The 27773-nt window shown below is 40.3% G+C and overlaps 1 protein-coding gene across 5 annotated transcripts in view; it reads left to right on the top strand.

Annotated features, from left to right (window-relative positions):
- calcrl2 (calcitonin receptor-like 2) overlaps positions 1–27773 on the top strand; it is an 85240-nt gene that overhangs the window by 45606 nt on the left and 11861 nt on the right. For 3 of the 5 annotated variants that reach the window (XM_008412736.3, XM_008412737.2, XM_008412739.3), the window contains exons 4-8: positions 8840–8947; positions 9093–9205; positions 10754–10845; positions 11034–11163; positions 11375–11528. In XM_008412736.3, the coding sequence (XP_008410958.1) occupies positions 8840–8947; positions 9093–9205; positions 10754–10845; positions 11034–11163; positions 11375–11528 (597 nt within the window). Of the gene's footprint in view, positions 1–383; positions 966–8195; positions 8275–8839; positions 8948–9092; positions 9206–10753; positions 10846–11033; positions 11164–11374; positions 11529–27773 lie in introns of those variants that run through there. The other 2 variants (XM_081608581.1, XM_081608582.1) reach the window with 2 other exon arrangements.

Raw genomic sequence — 27773 nt, forward strand, 5'->3', positions numbered from 1 at the left:
TGTGGCCCTCACAGGAAAACGTTTGGGGACCCCTGCTTTACATGTTGATGGAATTTGGGGAGCACTACCTTTAAAGTTGACATAATTAAAATCTCCAGCAATAATGAAAACTTCATCTGGATAGCGGCTCTGTTGGTTATTAATGCTATAATACAGTATTCTGAGGGACAAATTTGCATTGGCAGAGGGTGGAATGTAAACGACAGTGATCATTATTACACTGAACTCTCTAGAAAGGTCTGGATTTCAGAATCATATACTCCAAGTCAGAGGTGAACTGACGTGGAGTGCTCCAATGCTCCACATGAGCCAAGCACCTCGAGGGTGTCTCCTGGTCAGGCATTCAAATCTTTGGCTATGCGGTCATTTCCAAAAGCAGGGCCAAGGAAAACAACTGGCAGGATCAGGAAGAAAAGGAAATCTGAAATACTCACTGACACACCAGTGAAACAAACACTGGTGGAAGAACAGAGAAGATGAAGCAAAAATGTAAGGAAGAGTTTCTTTGCAAAGAATAAAGTTAATTTAATTTTATTCTTAATCTTCTGCTCAGGGGCGGATCTAGCGGGGTGGCAGGGGTGGCAGTTGCCACCCCAAACGAGAGCCTCCCCACCCCTGTTGCCACCCCAGCTAGCGACAATGAATTCAATAAATAGTTATGGCAAATCGGACATTAAGCGCATGAAACTCTTTTTTCCATGACAACATTGAATGCAACACAATGTAACCTGACACCCACTGGTAAGTAGCGGGAAGTACGAGAGAAGGACAGAGCGCGAGGCAGCAGCATTGATAGATGTATATGTTACTGGACTGGACTGGACATGCGCCATTGCTGTCCATTGAGTCAGGAATATTGGTGGTCAGGAAACTACTACAATCACGCAAAGAATCAGAACAACGGACGCGATGTTTAGCAGTTAATTCAACCATACATAATGGTAATATGGCTTCAAATTTCACAGGTGAGGAAAACGTTTTAATTTAAAGAAAAGATTGAACAAGTGAGCAGTGGGTCTGTTAGCCTGCTACTGACTTTGATAACCTTAACATGTGCTGCGCAGTTCGGTGTGTTTTGGTTCCGTTAGCACTAAAACAGGTCAACCCGCCCACCACGTCATCAGTAGAGCAGCTGTTTAAATCAGCTAATCAACCGCCGCTGTGCTCAGGCGAAAACTTATTAATAATCACAATATAGACATTAAGCCTGACAGTATAATGTAACAGACTGGATGTTCTGTTTTAGTGTTTTTGCTACTTTTTTGTGTGGGAAATGTTTTTTTTTGGTGTTGATTCTCCTGATCGGTAAGCTCTGCTCTATGTGCTCGGTGAGCTGTCTGTCAGTTGCCGTGGCAACGGGTCCGCGTAAAGCGACACACAGAGAGACAAAAGGCAGAATAAAAGACCTACAGAGTTTATTTGTAGGTTGATAATTGTTGATTTTATTTATTTTTTTGTTTTATTATTTTCTTATTTATTTTCTAAATTTAGACAGGAAGTAATGTGGGTCAGTCCACTTCCTATAAGTGCAGGGGCCAGGAGAAGGACCATCAGGCATTTGGGTTTGGGACCGATGGTTTTTAAGAGTGGTAGCATGAGAACAAATGAAAGTTTGATGTCTGTAATTGTTTGGTGAAAGAGGAAAATAAATCACCAAGAACAATCAATAAGTTTGGACATTGAACCTTGTTTTGCCTGTGTCTAGGATCATGACCCCAGTGCCTCAGTAGTGGCTGGGTGGAACTTTTATTGGATGTTTGGCTTTGCGAAGAGTCAGAAGTGGTTCTGTTTGGTTCTTCACCTGTTTATCAGCTTTGTTGTACCTTTACAACAAAGGTACAACAAAGCTGATAAACAGGTGTATGGAGAGCCATTTCAGCCAAAATTAAATAAATAAATAAATGGGTGAAATAAATAAATGAGTAAAATAAATCAAAAAATGAAGAAAATGAGTGAAATAAATAAAACATTTGTTAAATAAATAATTTAGCTTTTTCATTAACCCAATTTTTCATTTATTTATTTTTCATATTATAAATTTCTCTTTTTCATTTATCTATTTTTCATTTATCCATTTACCCATTTTTCATTAATCTATTTTTCATTTAACCACTTTTCAATTTTCCTATTTCATTAACCCAATTTTTTCATTTTATTTTTCAGATTATCAATTTCTCAATTTCTCTTTTTCATTTATCTATTTTTCATTTGTCCATTTTTCAATTATCCCTTTATCTATTTACCCATTTTTCATTAATCCATTTTTTAATTTAACAATTTTTCAATTTCCTTTTTCCATTAACCTGATTTTCTATTTCCTAGTTCCATTAATCAATTTCTCATACATCCCTTTTTTATTTACCCATTTTTCTTTTATCCATTTTTCATTTAACATTTGTTTGAAAAATTGTTAATTTTTCCATTTTCCAATTTCCCTTATTTAGTATTTCCTTATTTTCTAATTTATCACATTCTATTTCCCCGCAAAACTTGGAAAAAATAAATGCAAATGAGGAAAGGCAAGTCATCAGGCTACAACTTCCCCAATTGGTTGGTTAGCGTCACACCCATACTTTGCTTCAAGAAAGATAACTTCATTAGAAAATAGTGTTATTACTCCTGACTTTAGTTCTCGTGTGGCCGCTCAGACAGAACGTGTTTCAGTTGGCGGCTCTCATGGACTCAGAGCTTCACCGTCGGGAGTTTTTATAGTTTGAACGAAGCGGCTGCAGAAGTTGGCTTACGATTGAAGGTTCGGGACACCTTCGCAGCTACCAGCTGTGATCCAACTATAAGGAGCAGACTTTACTGTACATCGTAAGTGAACTGCAATATCCAGAGGCAGCTCTATGGAGCATTGAGCTGAAAGAAAGAGAGTGGCAAGCCTTGGAGATCTTCTTTGGAGGCCATCTTTCAGACATGCACCGCTGCTGTCCGTCCAGGATCCTCCGCTTGCCCAGACGTTACACGGCAAGCTACCGCTGATGTTTGTTTTCCAACTACAGTCATATCTAATCAATAGGGCTCAATTACGATCGCGGAAGGTTTTGAGTTGATCTCGGCAGTAGGTGACAAACTGAACGTCTCCAGGATGTTGAGACCAACACGTCCTCTGATCCAATACATCTGGATAAAAGTTCTAGAAGTTGTAGCCTGATGACGTGCCTCTCCTCATTTGCATTTATTTTTTCCAAGTTTTGCAGGGAAATAGAATGTGATAAATAAGAAAATAAGGAAATACTAAATGAATAAGGGAAATTGGAAAATGGGAAAATTAACAATTTTTCAAACAAATGTTAAATGAAAAATAGATAAAAGAAAAATGGGTAAATAAAAAGGATATACGAGAGATTGATTAATGAAACTGGGAAATAGAAAATCAGGTTAATGGAAAAAGGAAATTGAAAAATAGTTAAATTAAAAAATAGATTAATGAAAAATGGGTAAATAGATAAAGAGATAAATGACAAATGGACAAATGGAAAAATAGATAAATGAAAGAGAAATTGAGAAATTGATAATCTGAAAAATAAATAAATGAAAAAATTGGGTTAATGAAATAGGGAAATTGAAGTGGTTAAATGAAAAATAGATTAATGAAAAATGGATAAAGGGATAAATGAAAAATAGATAAATGAAAAAGAGAAATTGATAATATGAAAAATAAATAAATGAAAAATTGGGTTAATGAAAAAGCTAAATTAAAAAATTTTTAAATGAAAAATGGGTAAATGAAAAATAGATTAATGAAAAAAAGGAAATTGAGAAATTGATAATATGAAAAATAAATAAATGAAAAATTGGGTTAATGAAAAAGTAAAATTATTTATTTAACACATTTTTTATTTATTTCATTTTTTGATTTATTTTACTATTTTTTGATTTATTTCACCCATTTATTTATTTAATTTTGGCTGAAATGGCTCTCCATATTATTGTGGCGCACTGCAGCCGCTGCAATTCCTTAAACAAGCGACAAAAACTGAGCTAATCCCCCGTGTTCTCAAAACATGGTGATATTTATAACAGTCATCAAACTACGGCTCCTACAGCATATTTAAAATAAAACGATTGACCAATATAAGTAGATATTCGCCCATTCTTGTATCTTGACAGAACTAACAGAAATTCAACTGTTTATAGATTTGTATCATGGAGAATTGATCAAACATCAGTTTTATAATCTTTATTTTAAGTCGTATATGCAATAACAAATGATGGCGCTACTAATATTTTTGTGACAGATTTCCCCTTGTCTCGTATTGGGATAAAATGGTTTTCTGGACATAATGTATGTCAATAGATATGCATATCAGTAATGCATATCAATTAGCAGGAGAATGAAAGACGTAAAAATAATTAACTATACTACATTAAGAAATTGTATTTAAGCCTCGGTGCTACATGAAGCTCATTTTGAAACAATGCAAGGTAAAAACAATATTTCGTATTGTTTTTAATACAAAATATTAAAAACTATATATATATATATATATATATATATATATATATATATATATATATATATATATTATGCTGCCACCCCTGAAAAAGTCCCTGCCACCCTCTTGCCACCCCATAAATATTTTACTAGATCTGCCCCAGCTTTTGCTTGTACATTAAAATATTTCATCCATCCATCCATTTTCTTCCGCTTATCCGGGGTCGGGTCGCGGAGGCCCAGACTTCCCTCTCCCCAGCCACTTCTTCCAGCTCCTCCGGAGGAATCCCAAGGCGTTCCCAGGCCAGCCGAGAGACATAGTCCCTCCAGCGTGTCCTGGGTCTTCCCCGAGGCTTTCTCCCGGTGGGACGTGCCCGGAACACCTCACCAGGGAGGCGTCCTGGAGGCATCCTTACCAGATGCCCGAGCCACCTCAACTGGCTCCTCTCGACGTGGAGGAACAGCGGCTCTACTCCGAGTCCCTCCCGGATGACCGAGCTTCTCACCCTATCTCTAAGGGAGAGCCCAGCCACCCTGCGGAGGAAACCCATTTCGGCCTCTTGTATCCGTGATCTCATTCTTTCGGTCATGACCCAAAGCTCATGACCATAGATGAGGGTGGGAACGTAGATCTACCGGTAAATCGAGAGCTTTGCTTTTTGACTCAGCTCTCTCTTCACCACGACGGACCGGTACAACGCCCGCTTAACGGCAGACGCTGCCCCAATCCGCCTGTCGATTAAAATATTTCAAAATGTAAAAAAAGTATAGCATGCTGCTCAACTCATAAGTGTTAACTTTTTCATGTTTAGCATAGCACTGTTCTGGGTATTTAATTCCCACGTTTTTTGCATTTATCCAGTTTACCGTGCCAACATGGTTATTTTTTTGTTCTTTTGGATGGTAAAGGTTTGTGTTGAAAAGCCAGAGTCAGGAGCTGCTGCTGAACATGTTTTTGCTTTAAACAGGTATGTGAGTTGTTTCAAAATGTTATCTGGTTGCTAAATGTTATGTATTTTGTATATTTTTATATTATGATGGAAAATTGTAACTGTTAGGTAAATTATTTCTGTTTCGGTTTTATTTTAATTGTTTTGTATGAATGCAGATTTTATTATTATTTGTGAACTTTGGTTGGTTTTAACCCATTCCTGTGAGTTCGCGCCAAGCTGCGCTGGGGAGAGGTGTGTGTGGGAAAGCCAGAGCCAGGAGCTGATGCTGAACATGTTTTTGCTTTAAAGAGAAATAAATCAATGCAAATCCTGGTTCCTTGACGTGATTCATTCTACAACTGTTACACAAGCAAAAGAGGAAGGAGAGAAAGCCTGCCAAGAAAATGTTAAAAGCCACTGCTGAGGATTCTGAGACCTCAGAAGAATATTTTTGTGTTGTCTGTATGGAGCCATTTGGCAACTCAAAGCCACAGGAAGTGTGGGTAAAATGTGCCCTATGCAGTCTCTGGGCCAACCAAGCCTGCACTCCTGGGCTACCATCATTCATTTGTCACCACTGTGACTGTCAGGTGTGGTGCACAGCAAATCCAGGAGGCCCAGATTAACACGGTCAGATTTGATTTAAACACTTTTAAAGTGTCTCTATGGGTCCACATCAGAAAGTGTTAATTTAGCTCTTTTTGGAGAGTTAATACCTTAACTCAAATATCAAACCTGCTGGATTTAATAATCCAATTTAAGTTTCTGTTGATAAGAGACAGTTCCTCTCTGCATTCCACCAAAGAGATGTCCACTCACTAACAGATTGTCTTCAGGTTGTTGTACTTTTCGTGAAGTTTGGCCGGAGACACCAACATTCTCCTCTAACTGCATCGGATAGTCTTCAGTCTCTGAGTAGGACAGCCAGTGTTGGTCTCTGGATCATAACAAACAAAAACATAACAATAAGGAATGGAGCGAAGGAATACATTTTTACTACAACTCTAACAACAAGCCTCCATTACAGAAATGTAGAGTTTCAGAGATATTAACACTTACATAATCATTTTTGGAGCTTGAATCTTCCAAGAATCCATGGAGGGGTCAGGAGGGGGAGGTTAGGCTGATGACTGGTGATTCATCCTCAACCAAACTGGTTCTAATATATATAAAAATGCAATAAAATGATTAAAACATTCTGCAAAACATATATAAGAAGACACAACAGCGGGATGCTATCAATGTGAAAAAGCCTTTAACGTTTTATCAAAGGAAAAAATATTGATCAGAAAAGTTAATAAATTTGACCAATATGCATGTAAACGTTCAACATCACGAAAAAAACATACTCCAGATTATTACAGATCTGTTCAAGTTAGCCAATAATTTGATTAAATGTTCACCGGCTTGATATTTTTCCAACGCTTATACTCCGCTAACATTCGGCATGCTAAGCTAAAAATGCTAACACCGAGCCGTGTGGCGAACGTGACGTCTATCATACAGGTTGAGCTCAACTCAAAATAATAGTTATAAACCATCTCAGAAAAAAATGACTTAACAACCGTAGTAAACACCTCAAACAGGTGGAAAGTAAATAGTCCTGAAATGACTTGGCTCGCTTGGCTTCGGTGGGAATCTGTGATTCTGGGGCGGAGTCAGTGAATTAACTCCTTCAATGTTAGAGCCGCTGGTGGAGTTCAGAGTTAAGAAGTAAAGAGTTATTGATTCTATTTTAACAACTCTGTTTTAACACTGGATTTTAACTACTAATAATATACACCCCAGACTTACATAAACAGAATGTGACTCTATTAGAGTAAAATTAACTCTGCTTTTGCAGAAAGTCTACTAACACTAAAACATTTAACACTTTTGAATTTGCTGTGTGGTTGTGAGGTGGTGAGGAGAGACGCAGAGACCCAGGTTGTGACAAAGATGATCATAGATTTAATGAAGAAAGCTCAACAGTCCAGAACAGGCAGCACGGCAGAGAGTTAGCACACAGCTAATTACCGGTAGCAACTGAAAAACTAAGAACTGAAAAAGAGAGCTAAACCAACACAGGACTTTACAGTTCTACTGTGATGGCAAACAGACATATGACGTACTTTTGACAAGGACCCGACAAGAGACAGAGACAACAGGTGGACTTAAATACACAGGGAGGGTAACTAGACACACCTGGGAAGCAATCAACGGGGAAGACGCAGAGACAACAGAGACTCACAGGACAGAAACTGAACACAGAAAACCCTTCAAAATAAATACACAGAAACACGGATCATGACAGTGACTCTGATTAAGGATACACACACATAGACACAAACACACTGACATTGGTTTTTGATAGACCTACATGTTTGTTCAGTTTTCATTAAGCATACATTGTAACAAAGGAACACCATGTATTTGACATGAACTCATGAGGTTTGTGATATTCTTGCAGAGTTTTGAATTGGTGACATTTGTAGTAAACAAATGTGGGTATTTTGTATAAATGTTTGAAAACTCTAGCTCCTCAAAAATTCTGTGAGTTAAAAGGTGCTAGAGCAAAAAGTGTTACAACCATACCCGGTCTCCTCTATATGTATGTATATATATATATATAAACATATATTTCTAATATATGTGACATATATATGTAGTTATTATTATTATTGTTGTTATTAGTATTATTACTATTAGTTTCACGCAAAAACGTGAAGAAAGTGTGACAACTTTGCCGAAACATGTTGTTTGAGCTTTCACGGTGTCCGTAGCTCCCCAGACAAGCGCACCGTACAAGCGCGTGCTTTCTCAGTGCTCATAACGAGCACGCGCGTATTTTGCCGCGTGGGCGGGGCGGAGCGGCAAGAAGACGCAGGAGGAACCGTATCTGATGGGGAAACGCGGATTGACGTAACACCTCTCTTCTGTTTTCTTTCTTCGCGCCGTATGTGCGCCTTAGAATCTGGAGTGGTACTCTATGGAGAGCCGGCAGTTCTTGATATGTCCTCCGGGATGTTATGAGAGTGTAAAAAATCAGCTGTAACACTCCGTTCGCAGCAAAGACCGATCTTCAGAAGAACATGATTACTGTAGCGGTGGTTCATGTTTAGGCAAGAGATGGTTCGCCCAACATAAAGTGAAATGGTCCAAGTTAATACCACCGAGACGCAGGAAAAGTGCTGAGCCGCTTCATCTAGTGCGCCGCCGTTTCCGTTAAAAAAATAAAAAGAGATTACCTTAAAAATGACTGGACAAATAAATGTTGACTGTCTTCACTGTACTAAAATATCTACAGTGATGGATTTCTGCAATGGTTTTGAGTCTTTAATCTGTCAGTTATTGTTCTTTTCACTTCATGTTTTCCATGTGTTTAGGTTGTTTTTAATACAATGTCGTTATTTTTTTATTAGAAAAGCCACTGTTTTGACTACAGAACACTGTTACACTGTTGTTCTTGATGTCTTGTTCTCTGCAGGCCCTTTCTGTAACCGTACGTGGGACGGTTGGATGTGTTGGGACGACTCTGCGCCGGGTACTTCCATGCAGATGTGTCCTTCGTACTTTATAAACTTTGACCCCAGTGGTAAGGCATTCAAAAGCTTTGCATACATGTGTATTAAAGCTTGTTTTGTTTTGCATTTATCTTAGTTATATGGGTATTATGCTTCCTGGAAAAGCAGTGCACATTACTGTTGACTGTGTGAGTTTTTCCTCATTTCTTACAACAGAAACAGTTACCAAAATTTGCAATCCTGATGGCCAGTGGTTCCACCATCCAGAGAGTAAAAGAGTCTGGAGCAACTACACACTGTGTTCTGCCCACAGTAAAGATAAACTCAAGGTAAAGCCCGTTGTGGCCTGGGCGGTTGCCCATGTTGCCCAAATCAGAAACCGCCGCTGGTTGAAACTATATTAATCCATCTACATTCATGACTCCAGGTGAGACACTGTAAATTTGATGGCCCTCCTTTTCCTGTCACTAACATATTATAATAGAGACTATACAATCTCCCCCAGCTAAACCCATTGCTTTTTTTGTCTTGTTGCTAGGTTAAACCAGTGGTCCCCAACCCCCGGTCCGCGGACCGGTACCAGTCCGTGAACCAATTGGTACCGGGCCGCGCAAGAAATAATTAAATATTTTTTTTATGTATTATTTGAGTCTGGAGGATCTTTTATTTTGAAAATCCTTTAACCAGATTCTCTCGGTTACTTGCACGCTAACGCTGAGCCCACAAGCAGCAAAATGAGTAAGAAACAGATCAGATGTCTTTGGAAAGTTTTTTTGCAAAGGGGAAAAGGCCCAGAGAAGAGACAGGAGAATGGATTTATCCCGGACCGGTAGCTGAGTCCCCACATTACAAGCCCGCTCTGCGTAACATGTGGCGACCGGCTGCTAATGAGGCAATGAAGCTTCAAGGTGCTTCGCCCACGTAGAGACCAAACAGGCTCTGGATAAAAGCAACACTTCGGGTGTTATTGTCTCCCATCACTCCCAGATGGGACCGTCTCATTGCAGTGAAACAAGCTCAGGGCTCCGTTAGTCATTATAGTAAGTTAAAATTTTCACGAAGGTAAAATGTTCGTTTTTGTGGCATATCTGTATCTTATTTTGAAGGGATATGAAAACGTTACCATAGGGACTAGAGTCAGAGCGTTTGGGCAGTGGTCGAGAGGTGATGAGTGGAGCTTGTGAGTATTAAATCTGGTTTAGACGGAAAGATTTAAGGATTGTCTGCCGATTCTCCAAACCTCTGTGACCACAAAGCTGATAAAAGTCCAACAGGTTCGATCGGTTCGTGTGTCCAAGGCAGGAGCAACACGAACCGATTCCAGTCACGAACATCGCGGTTCCAGAAGAAAATCCACAAAACTCCCAACATAGCATATGGGAATTTAGAATAACCGAACACGGATGACGATGTAGAAGCAATAGTGATAGTTTGTGGAGTCATTTTAAGAGATAAAAGGCGTAACAAAAAGAAAAGGGGGGAGCAGCCGCTTTATTTGCTGCACTATGATTTGGAGATAACTGTGTTTTTTCATGGTTAACATTTTTAACTGAATAAACATAAACATATATAATAATGACCTTTACATATAATAATAAACATTTCCACATACCATCTCCTATATCCACCAGACTCTCAGTTGCGCGATATGTCAGCTGTTTGGGATTCCCCTCTGTTCTTATGTCACCGCGCTTTCTGATTGGCTGACGGTTCAGCCAATTAGAAAGCCCCCTCCTTCCCCCACCCCCCTCGGGCCGCAGCAAAATTTCCAAGCCTTGACCGGTCCGCGGTAATAAAAAGGTTGGGGACCACTGGGTTAAACGTTATGTTGTGCAGCTGTGTACTAACTATGACCAAACCTTTATGTTGTCTTGCAGTTTACAATCGGTCTCTATTACCTGGCTATGGTCGGTCAAGGTATATCCATCGTTTCTTTAATCATCAGTTTGGTCATCTTCTCATATTTAAAGTGAGTCTAAATTGACTGATCCAATTTAATGTGCATTTGTTGAGTATTCTTGTTTTAATGACTTTAAACGACTAAATAAATGTCACAGAGAAAAATTCAGATTTTTAAAGACATATATTTTTATATCTTTAAAAACATAACTAATCTGATTGGTTGTATCTTCTCCGTAATATATTTATCTTCTTCAGAAGTCTTAGCTGTCAGAGGATCTCTCTCCACAAAAACATGTTCATCTCTTTCATCTTCAACTCTGTGTTTACCATGGGGTGGCTTTCATTGGTCTCCTCTGGTTGGCAAACCATAAGTGCCATCAACCCTGTGAGTTGATGAATTGCTTCATTTCATTACACCTAAGAATTTGACTTTAATTGATTTGAAAAAAAAAACATACTTACATACATTATGTAAGCTGAACTTATTGCTGTTTGCAGAAGAGGTGCTAATTCATTGATTTCTGTTGTACTTGCACTGATTTCAGTTGGTTTGTGTTTTCTATCAGTGAAAAAACTTTAGAATTTCTTACCATCAGGTCATCTGCAAGATTCTAGCTACGTTGATTCAGTATACTGCTACCTCCAACTACTTCTGGATGCTGTGTGAGGGCATCTATCTCCACACGCTCATCATAGTGGCTGTCTTTGTGGGGGAACAGCAGCTGTGTTGGTACTATATCCTGGGATGGGGTAAGTCTGGAAGTTCTGGTTATCTACAAGCTGTTTCATATCCACTTCTTTGCATTAAATGCAAGATGTCACAGACAACTACCTTATATAATTAATTGCTAATCCAGGCTTTAAGAAGGGCAGAAGCATTGCATGTTTTTAATTTGTGCACCGGACTCGACTGCTGATTGCTGGGAGACTGAAGGAAGTTGTGAGTTTTTTTTTAAAACTACAGTTTACATTCCAAAGGATTTAAGGCAAAATCTTCTTGAATAAGAATGTATTTAGATGCATTTAAGTTATTTCAGACTATAAAGACAACCTAGATACAAATAAAGTTATCTCCATAGTCGAAGTTCAATAGTCTGAACAGTTTTACATCAGCTTCGAGGAAGTGTGTTTAAATTTTGGTTTGACAACCAGAGGGCTCATGTTAGTGGCTTTTATAATTCTGTTTTAAAGGAAGGACCTTGACCATTCAGGGCCATAAAAATGAATCACTTACAGTCATGGCCAAAAATTTTGAGAATGATTCAAATGTTAATATTTACAAAGTCTACTGCTTCAGTTTTTATAATGGCAATTTGCATATACTCCAGAATGTTATAAAGAGTGATCAACTTAACACCAATTAATTGCAAAGTCAATATTTGCCTAGAAAATGAACTTAATCCCCCAAAACACATTTCAACTTCATTGCAGCCTTAAAAGGACCAGCTAACATCGTTTCAGTGATTGCTCCATTAACACAGGTGTGGGTGTTGATGAGGACAGGGCTGGAGATCAATCTGTCATGATTAAGTAAAATGACACCACTGGACACTTTAAAAAGAGGCTGGTGCTTGGCATCATTGTTTCTCTTCTGTGAACCATGGTTATCTCTAAAGAAACACGTGCAGTCATCATTGCACTCCACAAAAATGGCCTAACAGGGAAGAGTATTCCAGATAGAAAGATTGCAACTCAGTCAACAATCATCAAGAACTTCAAGGTTCCATTGTTGCTAAAAAGGCTCCAGGGCGCCCAAGAAAGACCAGCAAGCCCCAGGACCGTCTCTTAAAAGTGTTTCAGCTGCGGGATCGGGCTACCAGCAGTGCAGAGCTTGCTCAGGAATGGCAGCAGGCAGGTGTGAGTGCATCTGCACGCACTGTGAGGCGGAGACTCTTGGAGCAAGGCCTGGTTTCAAGGAGGGCAGCAAAGAAGCCACTTCTCTCCAGGGAAAACATCAGGGACAGACTGATATTCTGCAAAAGGTACAGGGAGTGGACTGCTGAGGATTGGGGTAAAGTCATTTTCTCTGATCCCTTTCCGATTGTTTGGGACATCTGGAAAACAGCTTGTTCGGAGAAGACGAGGTGAGCGCTACCACCAGTCCAAATATTGTCTGGCATATAACCATTCATTTTAGCTTTTAAACTGGTTCTATTGATCCTGTGTCCAGACAGAGGGATAATCAATAGCCCAGCATCGTGACCTGTTTGTTCTGAAGGTCCTGCAGCTTCCACTTCTCTTCCTAACATGGAGCCTCCTCACCCTGACTCTCATACTGATAGGAGGAACCACAGAGCTCTGTTGGGTTAAAAGCACATCTTGTGTAGTTGGGATATTTTTCCTCCAACAGGTTCCAGAGGAATCACCTCAAACCAGATGTTGGACTGGATTTTATTTCAGTGTTATTTATGAATGTTAGAGCCTCATTTTCAAAAATGGAGCTATAAAGGTTGAAAAAGGTTATTTTGGAGAAAATCTCATCAACATCAATATTTCCACTAAATAAGAGGCAAAAAAATGTTGATAAAGGAAAAGCCTCTCAGACTCTGAGCCTGACAGCACCAAACTTTTATATTAGACAATTACATTTCACATAATTATCACGGTAGAAGCCATTTGTTTGTTAAATACTTAATGAAACATATTTACCGTGTTTGATGTTTGTTGTAAATGACGTATAGTCACAAAGAACGAGGTAATAAGTAAAAGTTTGTAGTTTATTGAACGTTCAGAAACTACAGCGGCTGTGATGCGCCACAGCAAAGTTAAACAAAGTTAAAACAACCCGAACAGGTGATCAACTCTAAACCACTCGCACATTTTTATTCTCCGTCTCTCTCTGTTATTTAAGCACACCTGTTACCGTGGCAACCGCATTCGCTCCAGAAGCCGATCAGAGATTAAAAACAAAGCATTCAGTCCGTTACGATATCAGGTTTGCAGACTAGATATTTATTTTGCGATCATTAATAAGCCTCCCTGAACACAGCGGTGGTTGATTAGTTCATTTTAAACTCCTGCTCTGCTAGTTATTTTAATAATGGGACAGAAACGCACAGAATTGCGCAACACCTTGTTGAAACAATAATCACTGAGATTATTATTATTGTTGGGTCATTAATTTAAACATATTTTGTTGATTTTTTTTTTGTTTTTTCATAAAGTTATAAACGTTTTAAGCCAGTCAGACGAGGATGTGCTGCTCTCAGCATCCTGGAGGCGTTCAGTTTGTCACCTAATGCAGAGCACGACTCAAAACCTTCCGTGATCGACATATTGCACCTCTGTTCTAGTAAAGCACGAACAGTTAAGAAACAATATGAAATGGGAAAAAAGCGATTTATTAATTGATTAAGTCGTGTTTTAGATTGTTTTTGAAAAACTAATCAGTCACGGCTGATTAGTGGGTGAACTCACAGCTGCACAGTGAACCCATTCATTTTTTACAGCAGACAGCCGCTCCACTCTCTTGCAGGTACTGCGTACCACCGCTAAATCTTTTAGGGGTACGCAGTACCCTGCCGTACCCCCTTATTTTCCCCCCCGCTTACATCACTGTAAATAGTGATGTAAGCTTTTGTGTTTGATCCAGTTAAAACACTGCTGCAGAGTTTTGGGTCAAGCAAAGGCGATCAAGAGCTTCTTTTTGCTGATTCATGTGAAAAGTGTGTTACAGTCTAATTGAGAGGAAATAAAACCATGAATAACCGTCTGAGGATCCCATTTTTACATCAAATGACAAAAAGTGGGCAACCTTACCTTCTCACTTTGTCTTCTGGCTATTAGCTTGAAGTTCGTTGAAATGTTGTGAGGTGTTTGAACATCACTGTTTGGCGATCAAATCCTCTTGGGTTTTTAAGTTTACCAGCAGTCCTTGTAAGTTTTCCATCTCATGTTTATAATAAGAATCCAACAATCCAAGATGGCGACATACGGTTGGTTGGGCTCCGTGTTCGGCCCCATAGATTCTAATGTTAAAGCCTATTTATCCAGTATAATCCCAACTACGGATTCATTTGACGAACCAATGCAGCAACAATGCAAAGATACACGACGAAAATGGACTTCCGGTAATTTTTACAACAAACGCGGTAGTCTTGCTCCACACAGACAAGGAAGACAGCCTCACTTTTTGAAAGTTTTTCTGGCTCGACTGTTTCTTCTGTTTGTTGTCGGATCGCTGCTACGCCGCCTTCCTCATACCGAACAAAGACTGGACTCACAAGGTGAAACCACTGTTCATCTGAACTATTTTGGACACGGTCACTTTGTAGTATATTATGCCATCCACAGACTAACTTCGAGGCGAATTACTAGGCTTAAAAAATCAAGCCGTTCGAAGGAGATATTAACATTAGTACACATGGCCTTCCTGCTCTTGTTAGCGGGTGATGTACAGCTGAATCCAGGACCGAACGAATCAGCTGATGCCGGTATCGAAGGGCAATTTACCAACGAGGCAGGGATGGTTGCTGGAGGTCGGGGCCCTGGTGGCGCGGGCGGCGATGTGCACATGTTTTACACCCAGGAACACATCGGACAGCAGTTTGATCAGACTGTTTTGTGCGGCGAAAGCGGCATGACTGGTGGGAAAGCTGCGGCTTGCTACCATGCTTTGGCGTCTGATGTTCCAACTCGGAGGACTTGTGGTGTCAGTACACTGTCAACAAACGTTTGTACTAACCAGCTCCCTCATGGAGATCTTTGGATCGCCCCACCTGTCACACTGGATAACAGATATGGGATTAACAACACAGGTTTGCTACGGAGATGTAAAGCTAAGAACTTGGCTGATTCTAACAAGACAAAGAGACATGGACCGGCCCGACGTAAGTCTAAGACATTACATATGGAGGCAATAAAAAAACAAAGACAGTATTTATTTTTTCAGACTATCAATCATGCTAGAGTGGTCTGGGACCCTGCACTCAAGCCTAAAGGTATTTTTGGAGGACATTTAAATATAAGAAGTCTCTTACCGAAATGTGAGGAAATAAGAACATTGTTAATGGGATCTAATCTGGATTATCTATGTCTAGGTGAAACTTGGCTAACCGACAACATTCCAACTAATATGATTGATGTACCTGGATACAAATGTTTAAGAAAGGATAGAGTTGTGGGGCGAGGAGGGGGAGTATTAATTTACATAAAAGACTCATTTAACATCAATGAGATAGTCATAGACGAGCATATATCAATAGAATCTATATGTTTAAATGTTTGTCTTTCACCTCGTATGAATTTTAACATTGTGGTGGTGTATAATCCACCATCAAGTTGTAGCACAACTTTTTATCATAACTTAAAGGAATTGTTATCAGGATTTAAAAATAACAGTGAAGTAATCATTTTGGGAGATTTTAATATAAACTGGATGGACAATAAATTGAAAAAAACATTGGGAGAACTGACAGCAAAATTTGATTTTCACCAGTTAATTCAAGGTCCCTCTCGTATCACTAGAAACAGTCAAACTTTAATAGATTTAATTTTTTCTAATAAACCTGATCGAATCATAAAATCCTATAACCTGGTGTGCGGCCTATCTGACCACAACATTACTCTCATTGCCAGAAAATTGTCTCAAAATCGCTTTGTTAATCGCCATAATACTCAAAAACGGACCATAATACAAATTCCTAGACAGGATGTCCCAAAATTTGAGGCAGAATTAGCCAAGATTAATTGGGATGACGTTTCCAGCCATAATCAGATAAATGATTGCTGCAATACATGCATTCTCAAGGTTTGTAATACTATGAATATGTTTCTTAAAACCCATACAAAGGGCCGAAGAAAAACACAGCTACCTTGGATATCGGATGACATTCGGCAGCTAATGAGAAAGAGAGACTATGTTTTAAAATCTTTTTTTAAAAATAAAAGGACCACAGATTGGCTGCTTTTTAAAAGTTTGAGGAACAAAATAGTTAAAGAAATGTACAAATCCAAAGCTAAATATTACACAAATGTCTTATCCGAAACTAGAGGGAATGGTAAGACGATTTGGAAACAACTAAACAGCTTACTGAATGTCAATGCACACACTAAACATCAATATGAACTTGCAACAGCAGGAAAAATCATGACTGATCCTGCTAAGCTGGCAACAATGTTTAATGATTATTTCCTCTCTTCAGTTAAAGATTTGGCATCTCAGTTTCAGCCACCTCCAATGGAAGCACACCGCATAAAACCGACCAAAAACTGTTCTGATCTCTTTGAGATTAAGGAAATTCATTACTCTGATGTTCAAAAAGCCATTAACAGTTTAAGTAATTCTCATGCAAAGGATATGTATAATTTAGACGCTATGTTTTTAAAAAAATACAGTAACATTTTAGTAGAACCTTTAACTCATATAGTCAACATTTCCATTAGAACAGGGCAATTTCCCGATGCATGGAAAAAAGCTTTGGTGAAACCCATTTTTAAATCAGGAAGTCGACATGAAATCAGCAACTATAGGCCGATAAGTCTGGTTCCGGTCATGTCAAAAGTGCTGGAGAAAATTATTCTGGAACAACTATTACTACATTTAGAAAGTAATAGCCTTCTGCATCCGCTTCAGTTTGGTTTCAGGCGTCAATATTCCACAGAGACCGCTATAAGTTTGCTGATTGAAAAGGTTAAACTATCACTTGACAAGGGACAAATTACTGGTGCAGTTTTTCTTGACTTGAAAAAGGCCTTTGATACAGTGAACCACAATTTACTAATTTCTAGGCTTTCATCATTTAATTTCTCAGAACAATCATTGCTTTGGTTTAAATCATATTTGGAAGATCGTGAACAATGTGTTGTCATTAATAACAGCAAATCTGTCTTCTGCAACATTGCTACAGGGATTCCGCAAGGAACCATCTTAGGTCCGGTCCTTTTTAGTTTGTATGTTAACAGTCTTCCTGACATTTGTCCTGACGTCAATTTGCAAATGTATGCTGATGACACCATTGTTTATACATCGGACAAAAGCGGTACTGTTGTCAGTGAAAAACTTCAGAGCAGTCTGCAGAGATTATCGACATGGCTAAAGGACTCTTGCTTAACTCTAAATACAAACAAAACAAAGTGCATTTGCTTTTCAATTAGGAAAACCACATTACAGCATTTGAAAAAACTGATTTTTAAGTGTTTAAATGGACTAGCACCAATGCCATTAAGCGATTGCATACAGACATTGCAGGGCAATAGCAGATCTACCAGAGCAGCTTTGGATGGAAATTGTAAGGTTCCCTTTCGAAGAACCACTTTTGCTCAAAGTGCACTGTCTGTGAGAGGATCTGCAGCTTGGAACTCACTCCCTGTTCACTTAAAGTCTGTAACCAGTTTTAGTATGTTCAAAAATCAAACAAAACTCTGGTTATGCCAAAAACAGACCTGTACTCATTTTTAATTTTTTTTTTTACACTTTTCTGAATATATTATGTTGTGTTGTTTCAAATGATTTCACTTCAATTTTTAGAGTTATTATTTTTAGAAAAAGCCCATCTAGGGACAAGTGCTGCGAATTAGCTGTTGCTATTGCACCATGATGCTAACATGGGACTGCTGTTTTATTCAGTTTGTCTATGTAAATGTGTGTCTGTCCCTATCAAATAAACTTGAAAAAAAAAAAAAAAAAAAGAGGTCTTCTAAATTCCTGTACACTTGGTAAGTCTTACAGTACATTTATCTGTGCCTTAGCACAACTAATTCAGGAGAATCAGCAAAAATAAAATGTTTTTGAACTCATCCATGATGTCAAAAGCAGAAAAACTCTATCAAAAAAACAACAAAACAAAAACAGAACACCCTGGAGGTGGTAGCAACCAGCATCCAGGGTTCTTGATTGGTTCACATAAACGTCTGGAAACTAGTGAAGATGGAAAACGCCAGAGTGATAGATCACATCAACCATCAGGGAACTATCAACAGTAGGCTCAGTAACCTGCTGTATGGGCAAGTTAAGGATTATCTGGAAATAATCCTGTTTTTACTAAGAGATCTAGGACTTCTCTTTTTCAAATGAACTTTCTGTCCCAGGAAGAGATTGAGGATCATTGTCTATCTTGACATGACATGGGTAAAAGGGAATTTATTTACTACAAGTCCTTCTCCCGAAGAAATTCAACCAAACTGGTTTTTGGGGAATGGTGTGAGAACAGTGTGTTTCTCTTGGGTGTTTTCTGGTTGAGGTGCTTTACTTTCTACAGTGACTGTAAGAAAAGGAAGAAAGGCTTTTACAACTATAAGAGTTTATCTGGACCTATTGAAGGTATTACTATGAAAACTCTTTCTGTTCTGCTCCCAGTCTTGACCATAGCTAAGAGGGTGAATGCCTGTGATCTCCATCAGTTTGCATTGGCTCTCTGGAGCCACTAGGCTGCATTTGAGGCCCAGTGCTGCTTAGTGTCTAAAGCGATAGACTTACTGTCTAATAGACGCTAATCTGTGGAAGTACAGGCTTTTCCATCCACCTTTGTTAGAGGTTCAATTACCTTCGGAACCTACTTGATGCCTGGATCAGGATGACTGCCATTTCTCCCTTAGTGAACCATTGAGCGACGTTAGAAAGAAATGGGTTGATGAATTTAGTCTCTGGTTCTTTGATAACAGAGGGAGGTGTTTCACCACTCTTGCCTTTTAAATGAGCACATGTTGGATAGGATGAGCAGGGAGGGGTCGATTGGCTAAAATGGTGCGGTGGAGCCCCAACCATGACTCAACCTGTCACAGCAGTTTGTTAAGCTAACGTGTTTCTATATTTAAACACCTCTCTCTGTTATCAAAGCACCAAGGATTACATGAAGTGAGGCAAGGTTTTGCAAGCTACACACATGACTGATATAACTAGCTATGCTAAATGCTAGCCACGTGGCTCACTGGGGGAAGTGGCTAACGTAATTACAAACAGTAGAGCAACAACGGAGTGAGTGGAGTCAGGGACTGATATCGATTATTAAAACATCCCTTGAACAGAACCCCAATCTGATTCTTAGATCAGATTGGATTGGGACATTAATAAAATAGAATGAATGACACTGGGCTGAATATAAATGAATTATTTCAACAGGACTCCATTTACAGAACTTAAAATATACAACCTCTGAAGATTTAAAGGTGCTCCTGATACAAAAGGAATGGAGAGAGTTCACTTCAGACTTCCAGTACAAAGAAGACATACAAGACAGACACCTGTCGTCTGCAGAAATACTCAGATGACTCAGCAGTTGTCAGGTGGATCAGAGATGGTTAAGAAGCTAAGAACAGAGAGAGCTGTGCCATGATTTGGGAACAATCGTCGTATCCTGAAAGTGAACAAGCCAAAACACCTCCATATACACATAGACAACAAACTGGCCTGGAGATGCAACAGCGAAGCATGTTGATTTTCTATTAATCTGTGGAAAGCGTAATCTCTTCCTTAGTCATCTGCAGCCTCAGAAAGAAGCTGAACAAGTTGAACACCGGTTCTGTTCTGGAGACTGTCCTGGTCTCTATTTTCTTTCTCCTCGGCCTGTTCACAAAGAAATTACTGTTCAAATCTTCCTCAAGACTTTTCAAACATCAATTCACAACTGTGATGAAAAAACTAAACACTGAAGTTCACACCTAATTCAAGACTTCCTATTAAATAAGTTAAGCTCTCCTGAAACAGTTCAGAGAATCATCTTGATGTCAGCCTGTACGGATTTGTAAGGAAGAATACCGTTTAGCTAAACTGAAACTTAAGGGAAAGTTTAGCATTCTCCCTCTGATACTTGGCAGGATGTGATGAAGAATCATAGCAGAGAAACTTAAAAGTACATTTTATTTAAACATTTATCTAATATCACATCTGTAAGGAGGTTCAGTTTTATCATCCTGCTTGACTGACAGCAGTGAGAGGTTAAAGCAGTGGCAGGAACAGACTTGGGAGCCATGAAGATGAATACAAGTAACATGGACTATATAAATAGTAAGTAAGTAAGTAAGCTTTATTTCTATAGCACTTTTCACAGACCAGGGTCACAAAGTGCTGCACAAAGTGTAAAAATAAAACAATTTAAAACAACATACAAACAATAAAACACAATATTACACTAAAAAGCAAGTTTAAAAAAGTGGGTCTTAAGTTGTTTCCTGAAAGTGTCTATACAATGTAGAGATCGAATGGTGCAAGGTAGCTCATTCCATAGGCGAGGCGCCACAGCTTTAAAAGATCTGTCTCCACGAGTCTTAAAAAAGGTCCGAGGAACCGTCAACTAGTTCAGATTCCATGACCTGAGGCTCCTAGTCGAAACATAAGGCTGTATGAGGTTCTTAATGTAGTCTGGCGTCTGTCCATGAAGAGCTCTGAAAGTCAGTATCAGGACTTTGTAGTGCATCCTGTAAGATACAGGCAGCCAGTGCAAACTTTTGAGGATGGGAGTAATATGTTCCCTCCTGTGGGTGCAGGTGAGCAGGCGTGCAGCAGAGTTTTGTACTACCTGCAGACGCATTAACTCCCTCTTATTAAGACATGTAAACAGACTGTTACAATAATCCAGTCTCGATGAGACAAAAGCATGAACAATCATCTCAAGCTCACCATAAGTCACCATTTTACGAAGTTTAGAAATGTTCCGAATTTGGAAAAAACAATTCCTAACAAGCTGATTTATGTGCCGCTCCATAGACATTGCTCCATCCATGAAGACACCCAAGTTGCGCAGGTTGCTTTTAACTGTGCAGCTCAAGTTTCCAAGGTGCTGCTTAATTCCAGGCACAGCACTGTCAGGAGCAACAATCAAGGTCTCGGTCTTACTGGAATTCAATAATAGGCTGTTTTCAGTGAGCCATTTTGTCACTTCGGCCAAGCAACTAGTGAGAGTGCAAAGTTTATGCGGCTCACTAGGCTTGAAAGAGCAGTACAATTGAAGATCATCGGCATACAGATGATAGGACACCTCACTAAACTTCTGAATGACCCTGCTTAGAGGAAGTAGGTACAGCAGGAACAGAACAGGTCCCAAGACCGACCCCTGCGGCACACCCCACAAGAGCCCTGCAGGATCAGATACTACATTTCCCACTGACACACTAAAAGTTCTACGAACCAGGTAAGAGGTGAACCATTTCAAAACGCAACCCGACATCCCAACCAAATGTTGGAGCCTGTTTATCAGGATGCCATGGTCCACTGTGTCAAACGCCGATGACAGATCCAATAAAACCAGCACAGAACATTTACCGGTGTCAGCTGCTATCATGATATCACTAAACACCTTCAACAGGGCTGTTTCAGTGGAATGAAACTCACGATACCCTGATTGAAAAGTGTCATAAATGTCATTCGCCTGCAGATATGATCTAAGTTGGATGCAGACCACCTTTTCCAGGACTTTGGCCAAGAAAGGAATCTTGGATAATGGCCGGAAATTCTTGAGTTCAAAAGAGTCCAGTCCCGGTTTCTTTAACTGTGGCTCCACAATGGCATGTTTAAAAAGACGAGGAAACACACCACTAAGCAAAGACATGTTAAACATTTTTGTAATATAGCGCCCAATGGAATCAAAAACCCTCATAAACAGTTTAAAAGGGAGAACATCTAAAGTACCAGAGGACGGTTTCATTTTTTTGATGATGATGAAGATGTCTTCCACAGTAACGGGCTCAAATGAGGCCCAGCTTTGAGTGCAAGGTTCAAAATGCTGGGAACTATGGCAAGGCGGCAAGCTGTCCTTTATTACTTTAACTTTATCAATGAAGAAATCCAAGACCTCGTCACAGCTAATTGTGGAGTTATGATGATTTACAGCAACAGGTGACACAAGAGAGCTGATAGTATCGAAGAGCACTTTAGGATTTCTTTTATTTGAGGCTATTAGACATTTAAAATAACTTGCCCTGGCCTCCTCAATCCTCCTATTTATGAACAATATTAAGTCCTTTAAATGCAGGCTATGGACCTCCAATTTAGTAGATTTCCATAAACGTTCAGTCTGGCGGCATATTCTCCTCAGAGACTTAATTTCATCATTTATCCAAGGACAGAGTCTGTCCTGTAGTGCCTTCCTAGCCTTAACTGGCGCTACTTGATCCAAAATATCAGCACATTGGCTATTAAAAGCATTCACAAAACAGTCCGTTTCAGTGAGATTATTAAGAAGTGAAGGATCAAACTTATCACAGAAAAGCATGGCTGTCGCCTCCGTGATGATTCTCCTCTTTACCTCAGTAAATACAGGCCGAGGTTCAGACGTCACCATCAGGTCAAAGACAACACAGTAATGGTCACTCAGAAACACATCCTCCACACACACATTGGTAATTTGCAAACCCAATGCAAATACCAGGTCCAACGTATGACCCTTGTTGTGTGTGGGACCTGAGACATACTGTGTAAAGTTAAGCGACTCTGTCAGCGATATAAGGTCTCTTGCTGGAATAGAAGTAACATCATCAATCTGCAAATTAAAATCACCCACAATCAAGACCTTTCCCAATCTAATTATAGAGGATAAGAAGTCAGCAAAATCCTGAAGAAAAGTCCCAGCAGAGCCAGGAGGGCGATATATTAAAATAGTATAAAATGTATCTGAGGAACCAACTTCCATCATAAGGATTTCAAAAGAGGTGATGTGGCTTGTTTCTGACAGCCTGCATGTGGACCAGTCACGGTGCACAGCAGCCAGTCCTCCTCCGCGGCGTCCTGAGCGAGGCTTACCTACTGCCAAGTAACCAGCAGGGCGAAGCTCATTTAAGTGGACAAATTCATTTTCCCTCTGCCACGTCTCTGTGAGGAAGAGGAAGTCCAAGTTTTTCCTAACAAGGAGTTCATTAATAGAGAACAATTTATTTGAAATGGAACGAGCATTCAGTAATCCAATCCGATTTTGCAATGACAAAGAAGTCCGATCAGGAGTCCAGTCAGCTGGGCACATCGGGATCGGCTGAAGACATCTCCCACGGTCACGTGGCAAACAGCGGTACTGGCATGACCGATACTGCTCTCCTGTTGTAAGAAAGAAACGTTGTAATGGACCTTGGGCCCAGGCACCTCGTCCATCGTCCAGCGATGTCCACGTCTAACTCCACAACCCGGGCAAGAGGCGAGATGCGTAGATGGGGCCGCACCCCCGACTGTAAGGCCACATACGAGTGGGATCCGACGCAGCCACCTCTAGCTCCGATTAGCATGAACCATACACCGCACGCCACGCCTGATCCGAACTTGGACACCCGCTCGGCAGCCTCTTCTCCTCCTTTTCGGATTTCCTGGACGTCGCCACAACGCCAGGTATTCACGGGAGGTTGGGGGACACACAAACGGGGGTGGGAAAGTTTGTTTGTATCTGTCCCAGTCGTAGAAGGGGCTTTCCATTGACTCTTTGATATCGAAAAGAGAGTCACAATTATAAGTCCTTATTGCACTCACGCAAACGCTGTCCATCAAAGTTGATATGACAGCAAACACAAGCTGACAAATGGCAAAAAAGCAACATTTTAGCAGGCGAGCGGCAGCCTGAACACACACAGGCGCCATCTAGGTAATGTTTTATACCTCCCAAACCTGGTACTTCACACCAGCATTTACGTTAGCAGTTATTATACATAAAGACCTGGACTACCTTTTGGTGCATCAAGAGCAGGGGTGAAAGTAAGGGGGTACGGCAGGGTACTGCATACCCCTAAAAGATTTAGCGGGGGTACGCAGTACCTGCAAGAGAGTGGGAGCGGCTGTCTGCTGTAAAAAATCAGTGGGTTCACTGTGCAGCCGCGAGTGAACCTACTAATCAGCCGTGACTGATTAGTAGTTTTTCAAGAACAATCTAAAACACAACTTAATCAGTTATTAAATAACTTTTTTCCCATTTCATATTGTTTCTGAACTGTTCGTGCTAAAGAGCAGGGCTCCAACATGTCAATCGCTGAGGGTTTTAAATCGGTCTCAACATGAGGTGACAAACTGAACGGCGCCAGGGCGTTGAGACCAGAACGTCCTCATCTGGGTCCTTATCAAAACATTCGTAATGTTATTAAAGAACAGCAAAAAAATCAACAAAATGTGTTCAAATTAATGATCCATCAACAATAATAATCTCAGTGATTATTGTTTTAACAAGGTGTTGCGCAATTCTGTGCGTTTCGGTTCCATTATCAAAATAACCAGCAGAGCAGGAGTTTAAAATTAACTAATCAACCAGGGGAGATTTATTAATGATCGCAAAATAAATATCAAGGCTGAAAACCTAATATCATAATGGACGGAACGTTTTTAACATAACCTCTGGTCGGCTTGTGGAGCACAGGGGGTTGCCATGGCAACGGGTGTGCTTAAATGGCAGAGAGAGTCGGAGAGTAAAATGTGCGAGGGGTTTAGAGTTGATTACCTGTTCAGGTTGTTTTACCTTTGTTTACCTTTGCCTTGGCGCATCACAGCCGCTGTAGTTTCTGAACATTCAACAAACGACAAACTTTTACTAATTACCTCGTTCTTTGTGAGTATACGTCGATCACAACAAACATCATACACGGTAAATACGTTTCATTAAGTATTTAACAAACAAATGGGTTCTACCGCGATAATTATGTGAAATTAAATTAATTGTCTAATATAAAAAATAGTTTGGTGCTGTCAGGGTCAGAGTCTAAGAGGCTTTTCCTTTATCAAACAATTTTGTTTTTTGCCTCTTATTTAGAGGAAATATTGATGTTGATTAGATTTTCTCCAAAATGATAACCTTTTTCAACCTTTATAGCTCCATTTTTGAAAATGAGGCTCTAACATTCATAAATAACATTGAAATAAAATCCAGTCCAACATCTGGTTTGAGGTGATTCCTCTGGAACCTGTTGGAGGAAAAATATCCCAACTTCAGAAGATGAGCTTTAACCCAACAGAGCTCTGTGGTTCTTCCTGTTAGTATGAGAGTCAGGGTGAGGAGGCGCCATGTTAGGAAGAGAAGTGGAAGCTGGAGGATCTTCAGAACAAACAGGTCATGATGCTGGGCTACTGATTATCCCTCTGTCTGGACACAGGATCAATAGAACCAGTTAAAAATATAAAATGAATGGTTATATTCCAGACATGGAAAACTGGGATGCATCCATGCCATCCATCCATTTTCTTTACACCCTTATCCCTTAGTGGGGTCAGGAGGGTTGCTGGTGCCCATCTCCAGCTAACGTTCTGGGCGAGAGGCGGGGTTCACCCTGGATAGGTCGCCAGTCTGTCGCAGGGCACACAGAGACACACACATTCACACCTAGGGACAATTTGGAGAGGCCAATCAACCTGACAGTCATGTTTTTGGACTGTGGGAGGAAGCCGGAGTACCCGGAGAAAACCCACTCATGCACAGGGAGAACATGCAAACTCCATGCAGAAAGACCGGGGCCGGGAATTGAACCCAGAGCCTTCTTGCTGCAAGGCAATAACACTATCAACTGCGCCACTGTGCAGCCCGCATCCATGCCATGATGTTCATAATTTAGATCTCATGGCATCTCATGGTGTCAACATTGCCGCCAGTGGGCTGAGAGAAATACAGCTTTATTTTGTAGCAATTCAAGAGATACCCAGCTGTTATACACTGCTCAAAAAATAAAGGGAACACTTAAACAACACAATATAACTCCAAGTAAATCAAACTTCTGTGAAGTCAAACTGTCCACTTAGGAAGCAACACTGATTGACAATCAATTTCCCCTGCTGTTGTGCAAATGGAATAGACAACAGATGGAAATTATTGGCAATTAGCAAGACACACTCAATAAAGGAGTGGTTCTGCAGGTGGGGACCACAGACCACTTCTCAGTACCTATGCTGTCTGGCTGATGTTTTGGTCAGTTTTGAATGTTGGTGGTGCTTTCACACTCGTGGTAGCATGAGACGGACTCTACAACCCACACAAGTGGCTGAGGTAGTGCAGCTCATCCAGGATGGCACATCAATGCGAGCAGTGGCAAGAAGGTTTGCTGTGTCTGTCAGCGTAGCGTCCAGAGGCTGGAGGCGCTACCAGGAGACAGGCCAGTACACCAGGAGACGTGGAGGAGGTCGTAGGAGGGCAACAACCCAGCAGCAGGACCGCTACCTCCGCCTTTGTGCAAGAAGGAACAGGAGGAGCACTGCCAGAGCCCTGCAAAATGACCTCCAGCAGGCCACAAATGTGCATGTGTCTGCACAAACGGTTAGAAACCGACTCCATGAGGATGGTATGAGGGCCCGACGTCCACAGATGGGGGTTGTGCTCACAGCCCAACACCGTGCAGGATGCTTGGCATTTGCCAGAGAACACCAGGATTGGCAAATTCGCCACTGGCACCTTGTGCTCTTCACAGATGAAAGCAGGTTCACACTGAGCACATGTGACAGAGTCTGGAGACGCCTTGGAGAACGGTCTGCTGCATCATGTCTCGCTCCATCCACCAACGTCAGACACCACAGACTGTCCAGGAGTTGGCGGATGCTTTAGTCCAGGTCTGGGAGGAAATCCCTCAGGAGACCATCCACCACCTCATCAGGAGCATGCCCAGGCGTTGTAGGGAGGTCATACAGGCACGTGGAGGCCACACACAATACTGAGCCTCATTTTGACGTGTTTTAAGGACATTACATTAAAGTTGGATCAGCCTGTAGTGTGTTTTTTCACTTTAATTTTGTGTGTGGCTCCAAATCCAGGCCTCCATTGGTTAATAAATTTGATTTCCATTGATGATTTTTGTGTGATTTTGTTGTCAGCACATTCAACTATGTACAGAACAAAGTATTCAATGAGAATATTTCATTAATTCAGATCTAGGATGTGTTATTTGAGTGTTCCCTTTATTTTTTTGAGCAGTGTATATATATATATATATTTTTTTTTAGGGTTATATATATTGTTTTTTGTGTCATAGTACCCCCAAGATTTAAAACTACTTTCACCCCTGATCAAGAGCATACATTTTCAACATAATTCAGCACAAAGATGTAACTTTGCTGGTCGAGTATGCCTCTCCTTGTATGTGTCTCTTCAGATGAGGCTCTCTGGTTCTACACTTACC

The sequence above is a fragment of the Poecilia reticulata genome, chromosome 7, assembly GCF_904066995.2.
Source record: "Poecilia reticulata chromosome 7, P_reticulata-male-v2, whole genome shotgun sequence".
In the NCBI taxonomy this organism is placed as follows: Eukaryota; Metazoa; Chordata; class Actinopteri; order Cyprinodontiformes; family Poeciliidae; genus Poecilia; species Poecilia reticulata.